This window comes from Lissotriton helveticus, chromosome 7 (assembly GCF_964261635.1).
Source record: "Lissotriton helveticus chromosome 7, aLisHel1.1, whole genome shotgun sequence".
Lineage (NCBI taxonomy): Eukaryota > Metazoa > Chordata > Amphibia > Caudata > Salamandridae > Lissotriton > Lissotriton helveticus.
Window position 1 is genome coordinate 1961243388 of NC_136068.1, and position 14081 is coordinate 1961257468.

General features: G+C 45.5%; 1 protein-coding gene across 1 annotated transcript in view; it reads left to right on the top strand.

Annotated features, from left to right (window-relative positions):
- The window catches only part of LOC144770018 (putative cation-transporting ATPase 13A4), a 380863-nt gene that overhangs the window by 223654 nt on the left and 143128 nt on the right, over window positions 1-14081 (top strand). The window contains exons 20-21 of the mRNA XM_078654211.1: window positions 203-245; window positions 8870-8979. Coding sequence (XP_078510337.1) covers window positions 203-245; window positions 8870-8979 — 153 coding nt within the window. The remainder of the gene's footprint in view (window positions 1-202; window positions 246-8869; window positions 8980-14081) is intronic.

Here is a 14081-nt window from a genome sequence, read left to right on the forward strand (position 1 = left end):
TTCTTGGTTGTCCAAAAATATTAACAACTCTCATGGTTTGTTGTAGAGATAGTTACTAAAGTCTTCCTGCCCCGATCTGTTTGCAGCCGATGAGAGTCTTGCCTTAGGCAACATCGCTGTGAATCACATTCACATCACTCATAATCTCTCATAAAGTGCCCATTCTTCTGATAATTATCCTTTCTATTTTTTTTCATTACAGTTACTTTGTCGGAATGTGCGGGGACGGAGCTAATGACTGTGGGGTGAGTAGAAGTCAATCTTGCAGCTATCTTTATACTTTACATTTATTCTATCTTGGTTACCCTCCTCATGGTATAAACTTGAATCTTCAAGAACCCAAGCTAAGGCGGACATGTTAAAGTGTGGATTTAGGATAGGCCTGATTTTCTACCAAGCTATTTCTGAGACTTTCAAGCCTTTCTTGCCAAGTTTTTGATTTTGCTGAAAGAGATATGACTAGCTGTTGGAACACTAAGGGCCCGATTCACAGAATGAACTTAAGACTAAATCCTAAACTTACTACTATTTGGTATTCACAGAATGCACTTACAACTTTCGGGATTCACAGAGTGAACTTACTACTTTTGGGATTCACAGAATGAACATACTACTTTCGGTATTCACAGAATAGATTTAAGACTACTAACTTTACGTCCGCACTCAGGCTGGAAATTCCGGCCCGGAGGCGGAGCTTGCAGCTTGGGGGCAGAGCTTGCGGCCTGGAGGCGGAGCTTCTGGCCCGGGGGCAGAGCTTACAGCCCAGAGGTGGAGATTTCAGCCATGGCTAAATCCCCACCTCCAAGCCGGAAGCTCCACCTCCAAGCCACAGGGCTCCGCCTCCAGGCCGGAAGCTCTGCCCCCGGGCCGGAAACTCCGCCTCCGGGGCTGAATTTTCGCCCCGAGTGCGGATGTAAAGTTAGTAGTCTTAAATCTATTCTGTGAATACTGAAAGTAGTAAGTTCACTCTGTGAATCCCAAAAGTAGTAAGTGCATTCTGTGAATACCAAATAGTAATAAGTTTAGGATTGAGTCTTAAGTTCATTCTGTGAATCGGGCGCAACCACAGGCAAAATTGTGGACATTATACTGGCCATCAGAATGAGAGGTGCTTTTTAGGTCTCGGCTAGAAGCGAGCGAAGCTCGCTCTCGCCAGAGACCTTATTGTTAACGGCTCAGCTTCCCAGGAGGACAGCACTGGCCGCGCGCGCCGATTTGTTAAGGCCACGCGCACGAGAACGCGCTCGCGGCCAGGTGCTGTCCTCCTCGAAAGCTGCCTCCCTTCCCCGTGCAGGGCGGGCCGCCGCGCTGCCTGCGGCGACCCGGAAGCATTGCCGGCCAAACCGGAAGTAGGTGCTGTCCTGCAGAGCACCGCTTTTCAACTCTCTGCTCCTCATTGCCGGAGACGGCTTTTCAAGCTCCTCGTCGCTAAGTGAGTAGCTGCACTACCTTTTTTTATCCTTGCTGCGTGTACAATTCTAAACTCGGGAGCATCGTCATAAATAGAACTGGTGTAATGACAAGCTACTGCGCTAGTAGTTCTTAATCGGTGCCAGCCACATGTCAGGTATTCATTTAATTGTACTTCAGTGCTGCGGATTTGAGGAAGACGCTCTTATGGCGAACATATGGCAGAAAACGTATTTTTTTGCTTTCACTCGTGTGGGTTAAACGACCAAACAATTAACTAGAGTTAATCTTGCTATGGCAACACCTATTTTTTTGGTATGTGTATAGGCAGGCAGGCAAAATTCCTAATGAATTCGGCGTGAACAGCAGGAAACTACATTAATAACTTAAAGGTTATGTATACTATCCTCTAACTCCTCCACCTCTTGTTCATGCCCTACTCGATACATACCCCCGATCTCATTTCCGATCATTTGCCTCACCTGCCTGCAATCACTGTGGCTTGGTTTGACCATACCGCTATGCCTGATCGAACCGGTGACCCGACTCACCCTCCAACCGCTACAACCCGCCAAAGAATGGGAAGCTTGGTAGAAGGGACGGTGTGGCCTTGATACACCATCATCCATTCTCTGGCCATTGGTCTGATCTATCGAGCACATCAAGCCCCCGTTATTCACGGTGAGCCCTAGTGGACCCGCATCTCCGGTGTGTTCGGTGATTACAGTTCCTTAACAAAAGTCTGTGCTTTTCTTTCAAACGTCGCTGGTGATACCAAACACACATTCTCCCTTACATTTAAGCCTGCCTCCGAGTTCTCTGAGGAGGTTATTCAATTCAAAGTGAGAAACAAATTGGCAGGTGACAACTGTTGCAGGGCACCTTGGCAATACAGAGTGAGCCAAAAGTTTATCTATAGTCTGAGATATTAGGAAACACTGGCGAATGTTTCCTAAAGATGGAATGGTTATATCATGCTTGGATATGGAGGTATTGATTAATCTGACGATAGGTGGCAGAAGTGAAGCACTCAAAACCAACACCTTTAGCCGTGCAAACATTCCAAGTTGAGCAGCATTTTTGAAGGGGACCATGATTTTCTTAATGTTACCCCTGCTGCTCGTGTAAAAGCAGGACCATGTTGGATAGGACGGTGCTGGTGGCGTCTTCATGTCCTGCTGCTGGGGAGAAAGGCCTCCAACGAGAGCTGTGATTTTGTTGATAAAGAAGGATAGGAAATTTTCACAAAGGTTATTGAAACTCTCCAACATGCTTGCTGTTAGTTTGGCTGGGGTTGAAATCATTGTTTGGTCGAGTTGTCAGTCTGAGGAGTATGCTTTTTGGCTACTTGAGTGCACTTCAGTTGCAGATTGATCAGATTGCATTTTATTGTAATTGCATTCTATAGCATCTCATACCCCCTGACGAGGCACCAATGCGCATTATTGGATGGGTAGCACATAAACCAGAGCTGGGTTGGGGAGGTGTACGGGGATGGAGCTACAGTGCTTATATGGAGGAATGTTCAACTCATTGGAGTGTGTATTCCTTTGTGAATCATGCTGATTGATCATTGTGCTCTTATCTCTGCTCACAGAGCCATAGCATATTCTGTCAGGAAGAGGAGTGTGGTATGGGCCTGAGGTACTTAGCATTAATTTAGTTTTTATAAATGAATGAATGAGTCTGTAAATAATGCACTCCTTCATCCACTATACCCAGTACCTATGCACTGGGTATGGGCATTCATGGCAGATACTGTATATGTTCCCTGCAGTGATAGGTGAGTGACCCACAGGCATGGACTGTGTAGAGCCTGCCAAAAGTAAATGATTTCAGTTCAGTATAGGAGCAGCATGCAGGGATGTTAAGGAGAAACCGCCATAGCAAGTACTGATAAGGGACTATTATCCACGAGCAAGAGTGTAGGAACTAATTTACAGGAATACTGAAGTAAGATTTGATTAGATTCGACCAGGTCTGTAGCGAGAGCGATCCATGGCATTCAGAGATTAGATGTAATGCCCTAAGAAGCTGTTCACCCAAGAGCAACAGAAGTAGCTGCTCACTGCATACACTGCAAATAGGTTGCCATGTTAAATGATCCAGGGTGTCTGTGCTTGGCTGATGTAGAGTAACCTGTAAGCTGCACTGAAGCAATTCAGTCGTAGTAATTATTTTCTAGATTCTGAAGTCATAGAGGGCAGTCTGCTGGAACGCCCTGCAAGTAGGCATGCGTGACTCAAGCTCACAACCTGGTGTGCATGTCCACAAAGAGTGTAGAAAGGTAAGCAGATGAGATGAGTCACAGATCAAAGTGACAATGGCTTTATGGTACAAAAGGCATTCACCACTTTGTCGTCAGTGGTGACTTCTTGCCTGTTGATGATAGGGAGGTGTTAGTAAGAAAAGACCCCCCGCAACTGGGAGTGAGTTCCTCTAACCATAGAAATGTAATCAGCAAACAGTATCCTAAGGCAACTCTCATTTATTCATATAGACCAAAATTCCGAAAATACATACGCGACAAAGTGAAGGAGGGCAACAGAGCAAATATGCAAGAGAATAGATACCTATAAAAGCAAGGTAACATGAAATTGTTTTCTTATATACCTTGCTTTTATCGGTTGACTGAACTTTTTTTAATGGACTATGGTGCTTTCTTTCTTTCCTCAAGTAATGCCTGCACAGATGGTCTCCACTCCTTCACCCCTCCTAAACTCGGGAGGTTTTTATACCAATTGCAAATTCAAGAAAAAAAATTAATGCAAAGCATTGTCATTTACAATGCCAGTAACTCAAACTTTAATGCTGCGAGACCTATTGCATTGCAAATGCTTGTTGAAGCCTGTGGGCATCACACAGCTAGAGAGAGAGAGTACCTAAAGAGATCTCTCCTCATCCAGGAAGAGGTAATCATCACCATTACCCACCTCCTTGAGGTCGAGGGAGTCCAGGGACTCACAATGAAACCTGCCCTTCCTACAGCACAACACCACCCACATGAAAACCAGCAAATCCCTGCCTATATGGCATTCAAATAGACATCATCACATGGTAAGACTGACTTACATGAGGCTCATTTACTGAAATTGCAACTCAGCTAAGTAATCAGTAAGCAAACACCGATTTCCCCTACACACATTTTATATTGTGCTTTATGGGACTAAAACACTGCCAAAATATCATAGACAGTTAAAGAGCAAGAAGGACAGAAACAAGGTCTTGCATTGACAACTGAGGAGGAAACACTTGCTGGATAGAGTTGGCGGGGATACTGTGGGGCAAGATACTCTCATCGGTTCACTGCCGAACAGTCCTGAGGTCCAGGGTTGTATTTAAGATATTTCTTTCTGGCAAATGGAAAATATGATTTTGGGATTTTTCTGCTTCCTGTCCTGCAACGTCAGAGGGGCTGATTGGAGCAATGCTTGAGGTTAATTTCATAGTTGAAAATTATCCCTCCAATAGCATGAGCGGTTTATGTTGGTTTCCAAACCCCTTCTGCTGGTTGCATCTCTCATTCTATTTTGCACTTGGGAGAGACTTGGGATTGGTGTCAGTGATGTAGGGTGAAGTGAGGCACCTCTTCTATGGCCTTGGGTGTCTGTTTTGGTGATTCTTTCTGGGGGTGCAATGTACAAGAATGACTTCAGAAATTAGCAATCATCAGCATATGAGGGACTGGAGTCATCCATGAGTTTTAACCCTTTACTAAAGCATCTATAACCATGCCTCTCTGTGGCTAAAAGGAAGAGTAACATTTTGTGGACTTAGTATAGATAGTGTTACATTGGCCTATGCTAATTGATTAATGTTTTTAATAGTATTATTATTAATACTATGGTAATTTATTATTTTCTTATTTGCAAATTGGCAATGGTACGACTATAGTTGTTACCTCGGTTAGTCGTTCTGTTTTTCCACTCATTTGCGAGTACCCAAAATAATAGGGCAAGGCTTAACATACAAGGAGCATAAATTGTCAACAAAAGCCAAAGCACAATGGCTCATTTCTGAATATCGATTACTAAAAACAAAATTGGATTGCCCTAATCACAATCACCTCTTAAAGGTGATGGCTGCTCAAATCTGGCTCACCGTGTCTTACGGTTTAGTCACTTGAGACTCGGGAAACAAATCCGTACGACGATTCGTATTCGTAGCCGTTTCCGTACAATTCGTAGTAATCCGTTCGAATCGCGTAGTAGAATCCGTTGGCTCAAAATACTCGCGAACCGTACGAAAGTCAAGGGTGAGTCCGTACGACATAGACCCGCACAGTATACCGTAAGAATCAGAAACATGCTGTACGACCCGCCAAGTACGACCGGACCGGGGAATGGGGACGTGATTTGTACGGATACGTCGCGTATGAGCAATTCGTACGGAGACCTACGTTATCGCATGAGCACCGTACCCCTAAATTCAAGGGGACTACGCAGGGGGTGTACGCACCGTACACGTAGGACCTTGGAGGGTACGGACCGTACCCCTATGCACCGTACACCTACATTCATGGAGGGTATACACGGGGACATACGCACCGTACCCCTGTAATGCAGGGGTTTACGCACCGTACCCGATGCACCATACCCCTGCAATGATAGGGTATACGCAACGTACACAGGGGGGTCCGTTCCGAACGCATTTCGAGCCGAAATCTGGTTTTCCGGACGTTTTAAACTCCCATGGCAAAAGCGTCGTACGGAGTGCTGTCTACACGAATCGTACTTGCTGGGTCGGCAAAAGCTGCTTCGAACCGTACAGACGTCACGTACTGTGTGTTCCGAATACGATTCGTACGGATCATTGAGTCGTACGGTCTTTAGCATGAATCATACGGAGAACTGCATTGGGTACACATCGTACTACATCGTACGTATGAGTGCGGTTCTCCGTACGAATCGTATGGAAAAAAGGCTCCCTACAATGATTCGGACGGGTTTTTACCGAATCAGAATCGGCCCCTTGGTGTGGCAAGGAGGCGGACCTACTAAATGACCTCCAGACAAAGATCTACAAGGCCGTTTTCAACTTGCCAAAATATGCCTCTCCATCACAAGTGCGGCTCGAATTTGGCCTCCAACATCAGAAATTTCGAGCATGAGCGGCTTTGTGAAGCTATGCTAAAAACTTCATTCTGGGGACCCAGACACAAGGGACAGCCTATGCTGGGAAGAAATCATGTATCAGGTGGCCCAAAAAACATCGCGTTCCTGGGGAAGGTATTTGAAAACTTGTTTGGCCGACCTTGACCTAGAAACAGTATGGGAAGACGGGGCAGACAAAGCAAGTATTAGTAGAGTGGTCAATGACGCAGCAAAAAGGAAATCTTTTTTGGAGGATAAAAACACAATCTCTAAACGTCGGCATGGGTGGACCATCATTACCTCCTACAAATCACTTAAACCGCAAGCATACTTAGTATCACACTTTAGCGGGTATTTAAAAAAAAGCAACACAGACTATCGGATGGGTCAGCATGTCTCAAAAGATCTACTGCCATCCTGGAAACACAACCAACAAACAGCGCAGTGTCGACTATGTGGATATAAAAAGAAATCCTTAACCCATCTATTATGCGTATGCCCAGCAGTCATGGCCCTGAGGAGATGATATTTAAAATCAATCTTTAATGAACAGAACATTCGCACATGCAGACAGGTTGTAATAAGCTGGCTGGGTGGCTACTCCATAATTCTCGCCTGCCAGGGAGTTAAATTCCTGGCAGAAGTAAGAAAATCCTTATGGTAAGCCGAGCAGGAAGAAAACAGAGGAGAATAATTCTCCAGGCTTGGACCCTACGGGCCAACCGCGCAATACATGGACTGAATGTAAAACCGATTATGGGGCAGATTTATGTTGGGAATGCGCCACGTTTGCGTCACGCAACTGCGGCGTAAACGTGGCGCATCCCTATGACCCATTTACAACATGACGCATCTAAGCAGATGCATCACGTTGTAAAGCCCTGCGCCACTTGTGGGCGTTCCGGCGCAGGGTGGGCGTTCCGGGTCAGGTGCGCCTTGCAAAAGTGGCTGAGTGAAATATATAAGAGTTCACTCAGTCACTTTAAGGCCATGCTGCGTCAAAACCCTGCGCCTGCTTGAAGCAGGCGTAAGGATTAACGCAGCATTGTAAAGATGGGGCACCCCCGAGCCTTGCTGGAGCTGCATCGCGCGTGCGACGCAACTCCAGCAATGCGCCACCTTTACGGCACAGATGCGTCACGCATCTGTGCCGTCTTTGCCCCATGGTGCGCCGCATTGTAAATGCGGCGCACCATGGGTGGCGGAGCAGCGGCGCAAAATAACTGGCGCATCCCTCGGGATGCGCCAGTTATCATAAATCTGCCCCTAAGAGTTTACTTTGTCGGCAGGATCACAGAAGTGTACATGCACGATGCAGGGCTCTCATAGAGATTTATGAATCCACGCAATGCCACCCTATTCACAGAAATACTAAACGTTACAGTGAGGTTTTAAACTCTAGCTCTAAAAGATCCCATAGTTTATGCAGCAAAGAACGGGCCCACTCAGTATCATAAGGCATTGGGATGCTTAATAATACAGAGGCTAGTAACATTATTTTGAAATAGCAATTAACCCCTTCACTGCGGCGGCTATTCCGCCGCAGTGCTAAGGGGGCGGGGCGGCCGCGCGGCGGCCGCATGCTGGTGACGGAACCGCTCCGTCACCAGCGTCGGTTGAGCTGTGCTCGTGACGGAGCGGTTCCGTCACGGCCCGCCCCGCTCAATAGAACGCTCAGCGCAGGCGCGGAATTCGCGCCGCGCATGAGCGTTCTATCGAGCTGGGCGGGCCATGACGGAACCGCTCCGTCATCAGCACAGCTCAACCGCGGCTGATGACGGAGCGGTTCCGTCATCAGCATGGGAGGGGTTAAAGACCCTTTTTGAATGTTTACTCCTATTCCAATGTTTTTGTTATGTTTTTCCTTCTGCAAAAAGATTGAATTGTAATGAACAAGAACAACAGAAGAGTAGAGATGTTCCTCCTGCAGAATGGATTTGATTAAACAGTTGTGTGAATCCTACTGATGTACATGTGTTACCACTCAATGCTGCAAAGGGTAAACAACCTTTACGACGCGGTCAAAACATCGCAGTACCATTACAACGCAGCTTTTAGAACGCAAGTTGTTACCACGACTTGCACTGGAGGGCGCTCTAGACTAAGGAATAGTAGATTTACTATTCCAACACCTTCCCTACTGTACGTAGGCTGGAGTTGGAATAGTAAATTATACTATTCCTAAGTCCCGCACCCTACAGCGCAAGTCGTGGTAACGACTTGCAATGTAAAAACTGCGTTGTGATGTACCGCGATCATTTTGATTGCGTGGTAACATCATACATCCCTGCAAAGTGTCTTCTGATTTACCTTTAAAATGCCAAATATTGATAGATAAAAGAACAATAAATGTGTGCTTATTCCAGGCATTAAAGATGGCCCACGCTGGGATCTCCCTGTCAGAACACGAAGCATCGGTGGTCTCTCCCTTCACTTCCAAAACCCCCAGCATTGAATGCGTCCCGCAGCTAATCAAGTAAGTGAACCGTCATCATCCTCACCAAGAGTCATCTGTATTGGCCAAAAGCCATGTATATCCATCAATATTATAACACAATTGAAACAATTTGAAAATGAATCAGGACACTTTAATAGAAAGTTACAAATGATGTAAAAGAGATTAGTATACAGGGAACTCTTCCTGGTACCAATACACTCTTCTAAGAGGCTGGACATCAACGCGCAGGTTAGTTCAGTTTATTAAAAAGCAAGTGTAGGTCTGGTCTGGGTAAAATACAATAGTGTGAGGAGCATAACAAGCTCAAAGAACAAAACAGAGTGGGGTGCAGAGTGCATTGTTTACACAAGTGATCCCAGGAGCAAGTGGATGGGATGATTCATCACAGAACAAAGGGTCACCAGAAACCCCAAGTAAGGGGTGAATGTATCCTACTCTAAAACAAATTAGTAGGGAGCTATAACAACTGTCATGCCCTTCAAGTTCAAGTAAGACTCAATAGAGAGCACAGTTTTTAGAATTATGAAGGTACAAACAGTTTTCTTTGTTAAATCATTGGTGTCTCCATGTTTCTGTGAAAGAGAGGTGCTCCTGACTCATTAGATATCACAATAGAAGTATAAACACGCCTCAGGCCTGCCGCTGCAGAGAATGTGTGTGCAGTGCACTCTGCCATTTCGATTTGTCATTTTAAACCCCTTGCCAAGCCTTAAACACCTCTTTTAAGATATATATATGTCACACATAACTTATGCCCTAGGTAGCCCTAGTGCAGGGTGCTATGTCATTTAAAGGTAGGATATGTACTTTTAAGTTTTGTATGTTCTGGTAGTGAAAGCTCCCAAAGGTGTTTTTCATTACTGTGAGGCCTACCCTTCCCATAAGTCAACATTGTGGATTTCTTGTTTTATCTAATAAGTGTAATTCCGAGGTAGAGCTGTCATGTTTAGTACCTATGGAACTGTAATTATAAATTGTCTGTCATAATGGTAAAGTCGAATGTATCATTACAATTTTAAAAATGCCACTTTAAAAAAGTGTTTTTTTTTTTGCTTTTAGCATGATTGCCCCCTGCTTGTCTACAACACATGTCTGGGGTGTGTGACAGCTGGAACTTGTGCATTCCAACTAGACAGCAACACACTATGGGAGCTTAGGTGTGACTTGTTGGGCCTTAATGGGCCATCAACTGACTTGATGGGGGCGGAGCTGAATGGGCTGTCTCCTGTCCCCACATAAAACACTGTTTAACCCCTTGTAGTGAGTTTGGAGTCAGGGCAGGAAAGGGAGGACCTCTGGGCACTTCAAAGCCCTTCTTGAAAATGTCCCCGACTGCAAAGGCCCCACTGGGGATGACAACTGGACTTCTCTCCATAACACTTCAGTACACTTCTGGACCAGCGGATACTCTGCCAGGAAAAGGGACTGCTGTGCTGCTGAAGGACTGCCACTCTGCTTGGACTGCTGTTGTGGAAGAACTGCTTTTCTGCTGTGCGGACCTGCCTGCAGCCCTCCTTGCCTGGGTGAGAAAGACAGGACCTCCTGTTCTCAGTTTCGAGGGGCATCTGAAGACTCAATATCCGCCTGCAACAGCGCCTGGAATTTGATTGCTGCAGTCTCACCCTGCCAAGTGGAGCCAATCCAGTCCTGGGCCCTTGGGAATGGGTATAAAGTGCTGCAACAACCACAATCCACCCATTGAGGAAGTTGCGCCATTCAGAACCAATGCATCTCCCTCAATTCTGATACGTCGCTGCTACAGCAAGGACTGTGGACAACGCATTGCTGTCTGCACGGCTCTTGCATCCAGTTCTTGATGCATCACCTACAGTCTGTGGCTCAACCATGATGCATCCCTGTTTCGTTCGGCTCGGCGATGAAGCATTGGCTTTGAATCCTGTACTTTGGTGCCTCATGCTTTATGCATCTCGGATCCCTTGAGGGTGCAACCAAGGTACTTTTCAGCAGAACAAGAACCAAGCAGAACTTGGTTCCTGTATTCGATCTCTACTCCATCGTGGTTGGCCTGAACTTTTATATTTTATTCCGTCAAGTTTAACTAGATAACCTCGGTTGGCAGTTTAAACTTTTCACCACAATGGGACTGATTTAGATGTTGGCGGTCCTACTGCTGTGCTGCTGTGCTGACGGTCCCAAATGCTCCATCAAGTTGATGGCGGCCCACCCATCGTATATAGACATTGCAGCAATAGACAGGAGACCTTTGCAGTGGCTGTCTTCTTTGCAGTACTCTGTCTCTGGCAGGCCGGTGGTATGGCGCCAAGTTGATTTAGATGTTTATTATTTATTTATTTATTATTGCTATTTATTAAGCGCGAACGAATACCCGTAGGCGTCTCAGTGCTAAACTAACTACGTAAATCTCCAGAAAGTATCGCCATGAAATTATTGGTTAAAAAGCCGGGTCTTTAGCCGTTTGCGAAAAAGCAAGAGTGAAGGACTTGTCCTGATTGACTGTGGCAGTGTATTCCATAGCTTGGGAGCAGAAACCAAAAATCGATGATCACCCCCAAGAAACTATTTTTGTACGTGGCACCACTAGTTGATTCAGAGCGGTGGAGCGGAGTTGTCTGGAGGGAGTATAGGGAATTAGTTGGTCCTTGAGAAACTGCGGACCTTGGTTGTGAAGTACTTTATAGACTATACATAAAGTCTTGAACTTGATGCGATTACGGATCGGCAGCCAGTGATAGTTCCTTATTATATCTGAAATGGGTTTGAATTTAGCTGTTCTAGAAAGGAGTCTAGCAGCCGCATTCTGTATGGTTTGCATTTTGTTGGTCACACGGATCTGGGCATTTACAAATAGACCATTACAGTAATATAGGGAAGATAGCACTAGGGAGCTTACTAGAGTTTTTGCAGCTGTGTCAGGTAAAAAAGGAATACTTTTTCTTACTAGTTTGAGTTTTTGACAAGCTATGGCTGCTGTTTTATTGGCATGGACCATAAAATTGAGGCCTTCATCAAATGTCACTCCCAGGTTACTCACCCTGGAAACCGGTTTGGGAGGAACTCCGAAGGATGAGGGCCACCAAACTGAGGACCAGCCTGGCGAGAGAGGTCCAAAGATGACCACCTCCGTTTTCTCGGAGTTAAGCTTAAGACAATTGGAGGCCATCCACTCTCCAATTGCTAGCATACCTCCTTGAAAACGTTCTGCCACCTTGTCTCCATCACTATTTATGGCCAGAACCAACTGCGTGTCATCTGCGTAAGAGGTTAGGCTCATCCCATAGGCTTTGATGAGTTTAGCCAGGTCCGACACATATATATTAAACAGTGTCGGACTTAGGGATGAGCCTTGAGGAACCCCACATGGCAGAGACAACTGAGCTGATTGGAAAGATCCCAGGGTAACCACCTGAGTCCTCCCAGCCAACAAGTCTTTAGCCACCAGTTGAATGCCCATTTTTCCGACACGATCGACCAAGATCTTATGGTCGACCGTGTCGAAAGCTGCAGATAAATCAAGCAGCACCAGGACAGCTGTTACTCCCTGATCCCGGATGACTCTGATGTCGTCAGCTGCCTTAATTAATGCAGTTTCCGTACCATGGAATTTACGAAATCCAAATTTGTTACTGTCCAGCTGGTGGTGTTTCTCAATAAAATCTGAAAGCTGTTGGTTCATGGCTTTTTCGGCTACTTTTGCTAAGAAAGGGAGGCTAGCTATGGGTCGATAGTTTTTTAGCTCATCCTTGTTCAAAATTGGTTTATTAACAGTGGTTTTAAAAGGGTTTTTTTCAATTTATCAGGGTAAATCCCTGATCTAAACATGGAATTACATACTTGTGTGACAACCGTGACAAGAGAGTCCATGACCGAAGGCAGGACTTTAAAAGTACAGGGGTCTAGGGCTGAACCCGTTTAAATGGATGTGATAATATCCCATGTATGATTGTCCCTAAGATCAGTAAATTGCGTTAGTAGAGGTTGAGGAGAAATATTACAAGTAGGATTTAAGGTGACATCTGTTTTAGAGAAGAAAGCTAGATACGTATCATTTACTTTGGCAAAAAAGAAGTGTGCGAGCGCATCGCAAAATAATTGAGAAGGTATTGGAGCTAAATCAGGAGCATTTCCAGCAAGCTGTTTTGTAATCTCATAAAGTCGCTTACTGGAGATTTTCGCCTTCTCTATTTGTTCAGTAAAGAACTTCTTCTTTGCCTCAGCAGTCATGGATTTATAGATTGTGAGCATTTCCTTGTAACTGGTTTTACTCTCTAAACTGTAGGATTTCCGCCAGTGCCTTTTCCTGTTCCTACAGAGTTGTTTCTGTTTCCTTAAGTCGTCGGTAAACCATGGAGCCGAGGGAGTGGCTCTATTTCTCGATAGAGTTTTAATAGGTACTAGTGAGTGTTTAGCATGCCCTAACCAGTCATGATATTGGAGAGTGGCGGTGTTAGGGTCGATGGATAGGGTGGGGCGAGTGCTATCCAATAGCTCTTTAAGGTCTGCTTTATTTATATCTTTCCAGACCTTAAAAGAATCTGGTTTGGCGATGGTAGCCCTATGAGTGGGGCTCTCCATAACAGTGATTCTACTTAAGATGGCATAGTGGTCGGACCATGGCAAGGGGAGGATGTCTGTTATACGCAGACCCTCCAAGTTTGAAAAAACGCCGTCCAGTATATGGCCGGCCTTGTGGGTAGGGGAAGTAACCAGATGGTGAAGCCCTAACGTTTCCATGTCTGTTACTAGGGAGAGGGTGTCTTTATCATCACGTTGATCTAAGTGGAAATTCCAATGATGTTCCTGTTGAGCTGGCGGTGTCCTGGTGCAGAGTCCTGATGTACTGGGGAAACGGTGGCATGAAGACAGGTAAGTACTACTTATTACATCTCAATACACATATATGTTGTGTATATGTCAATATGTCCATGTACGTCAATGTATACTGGCCATTGTTTTTACATACAGCATTACACACCAACAACGTGCACACACCATTCACTGTCCACGCTCACCCACCTCAAAAGCCTACCTTAGAATCCAGCGAGAAGGGGGTGCTTGAACATCATGGTCAAGAAGCGGCAGCACAGCACGGACTTTGACAGTGGCGTTGAAGACGGAATCAGTGGTGGGACATAAAAAAA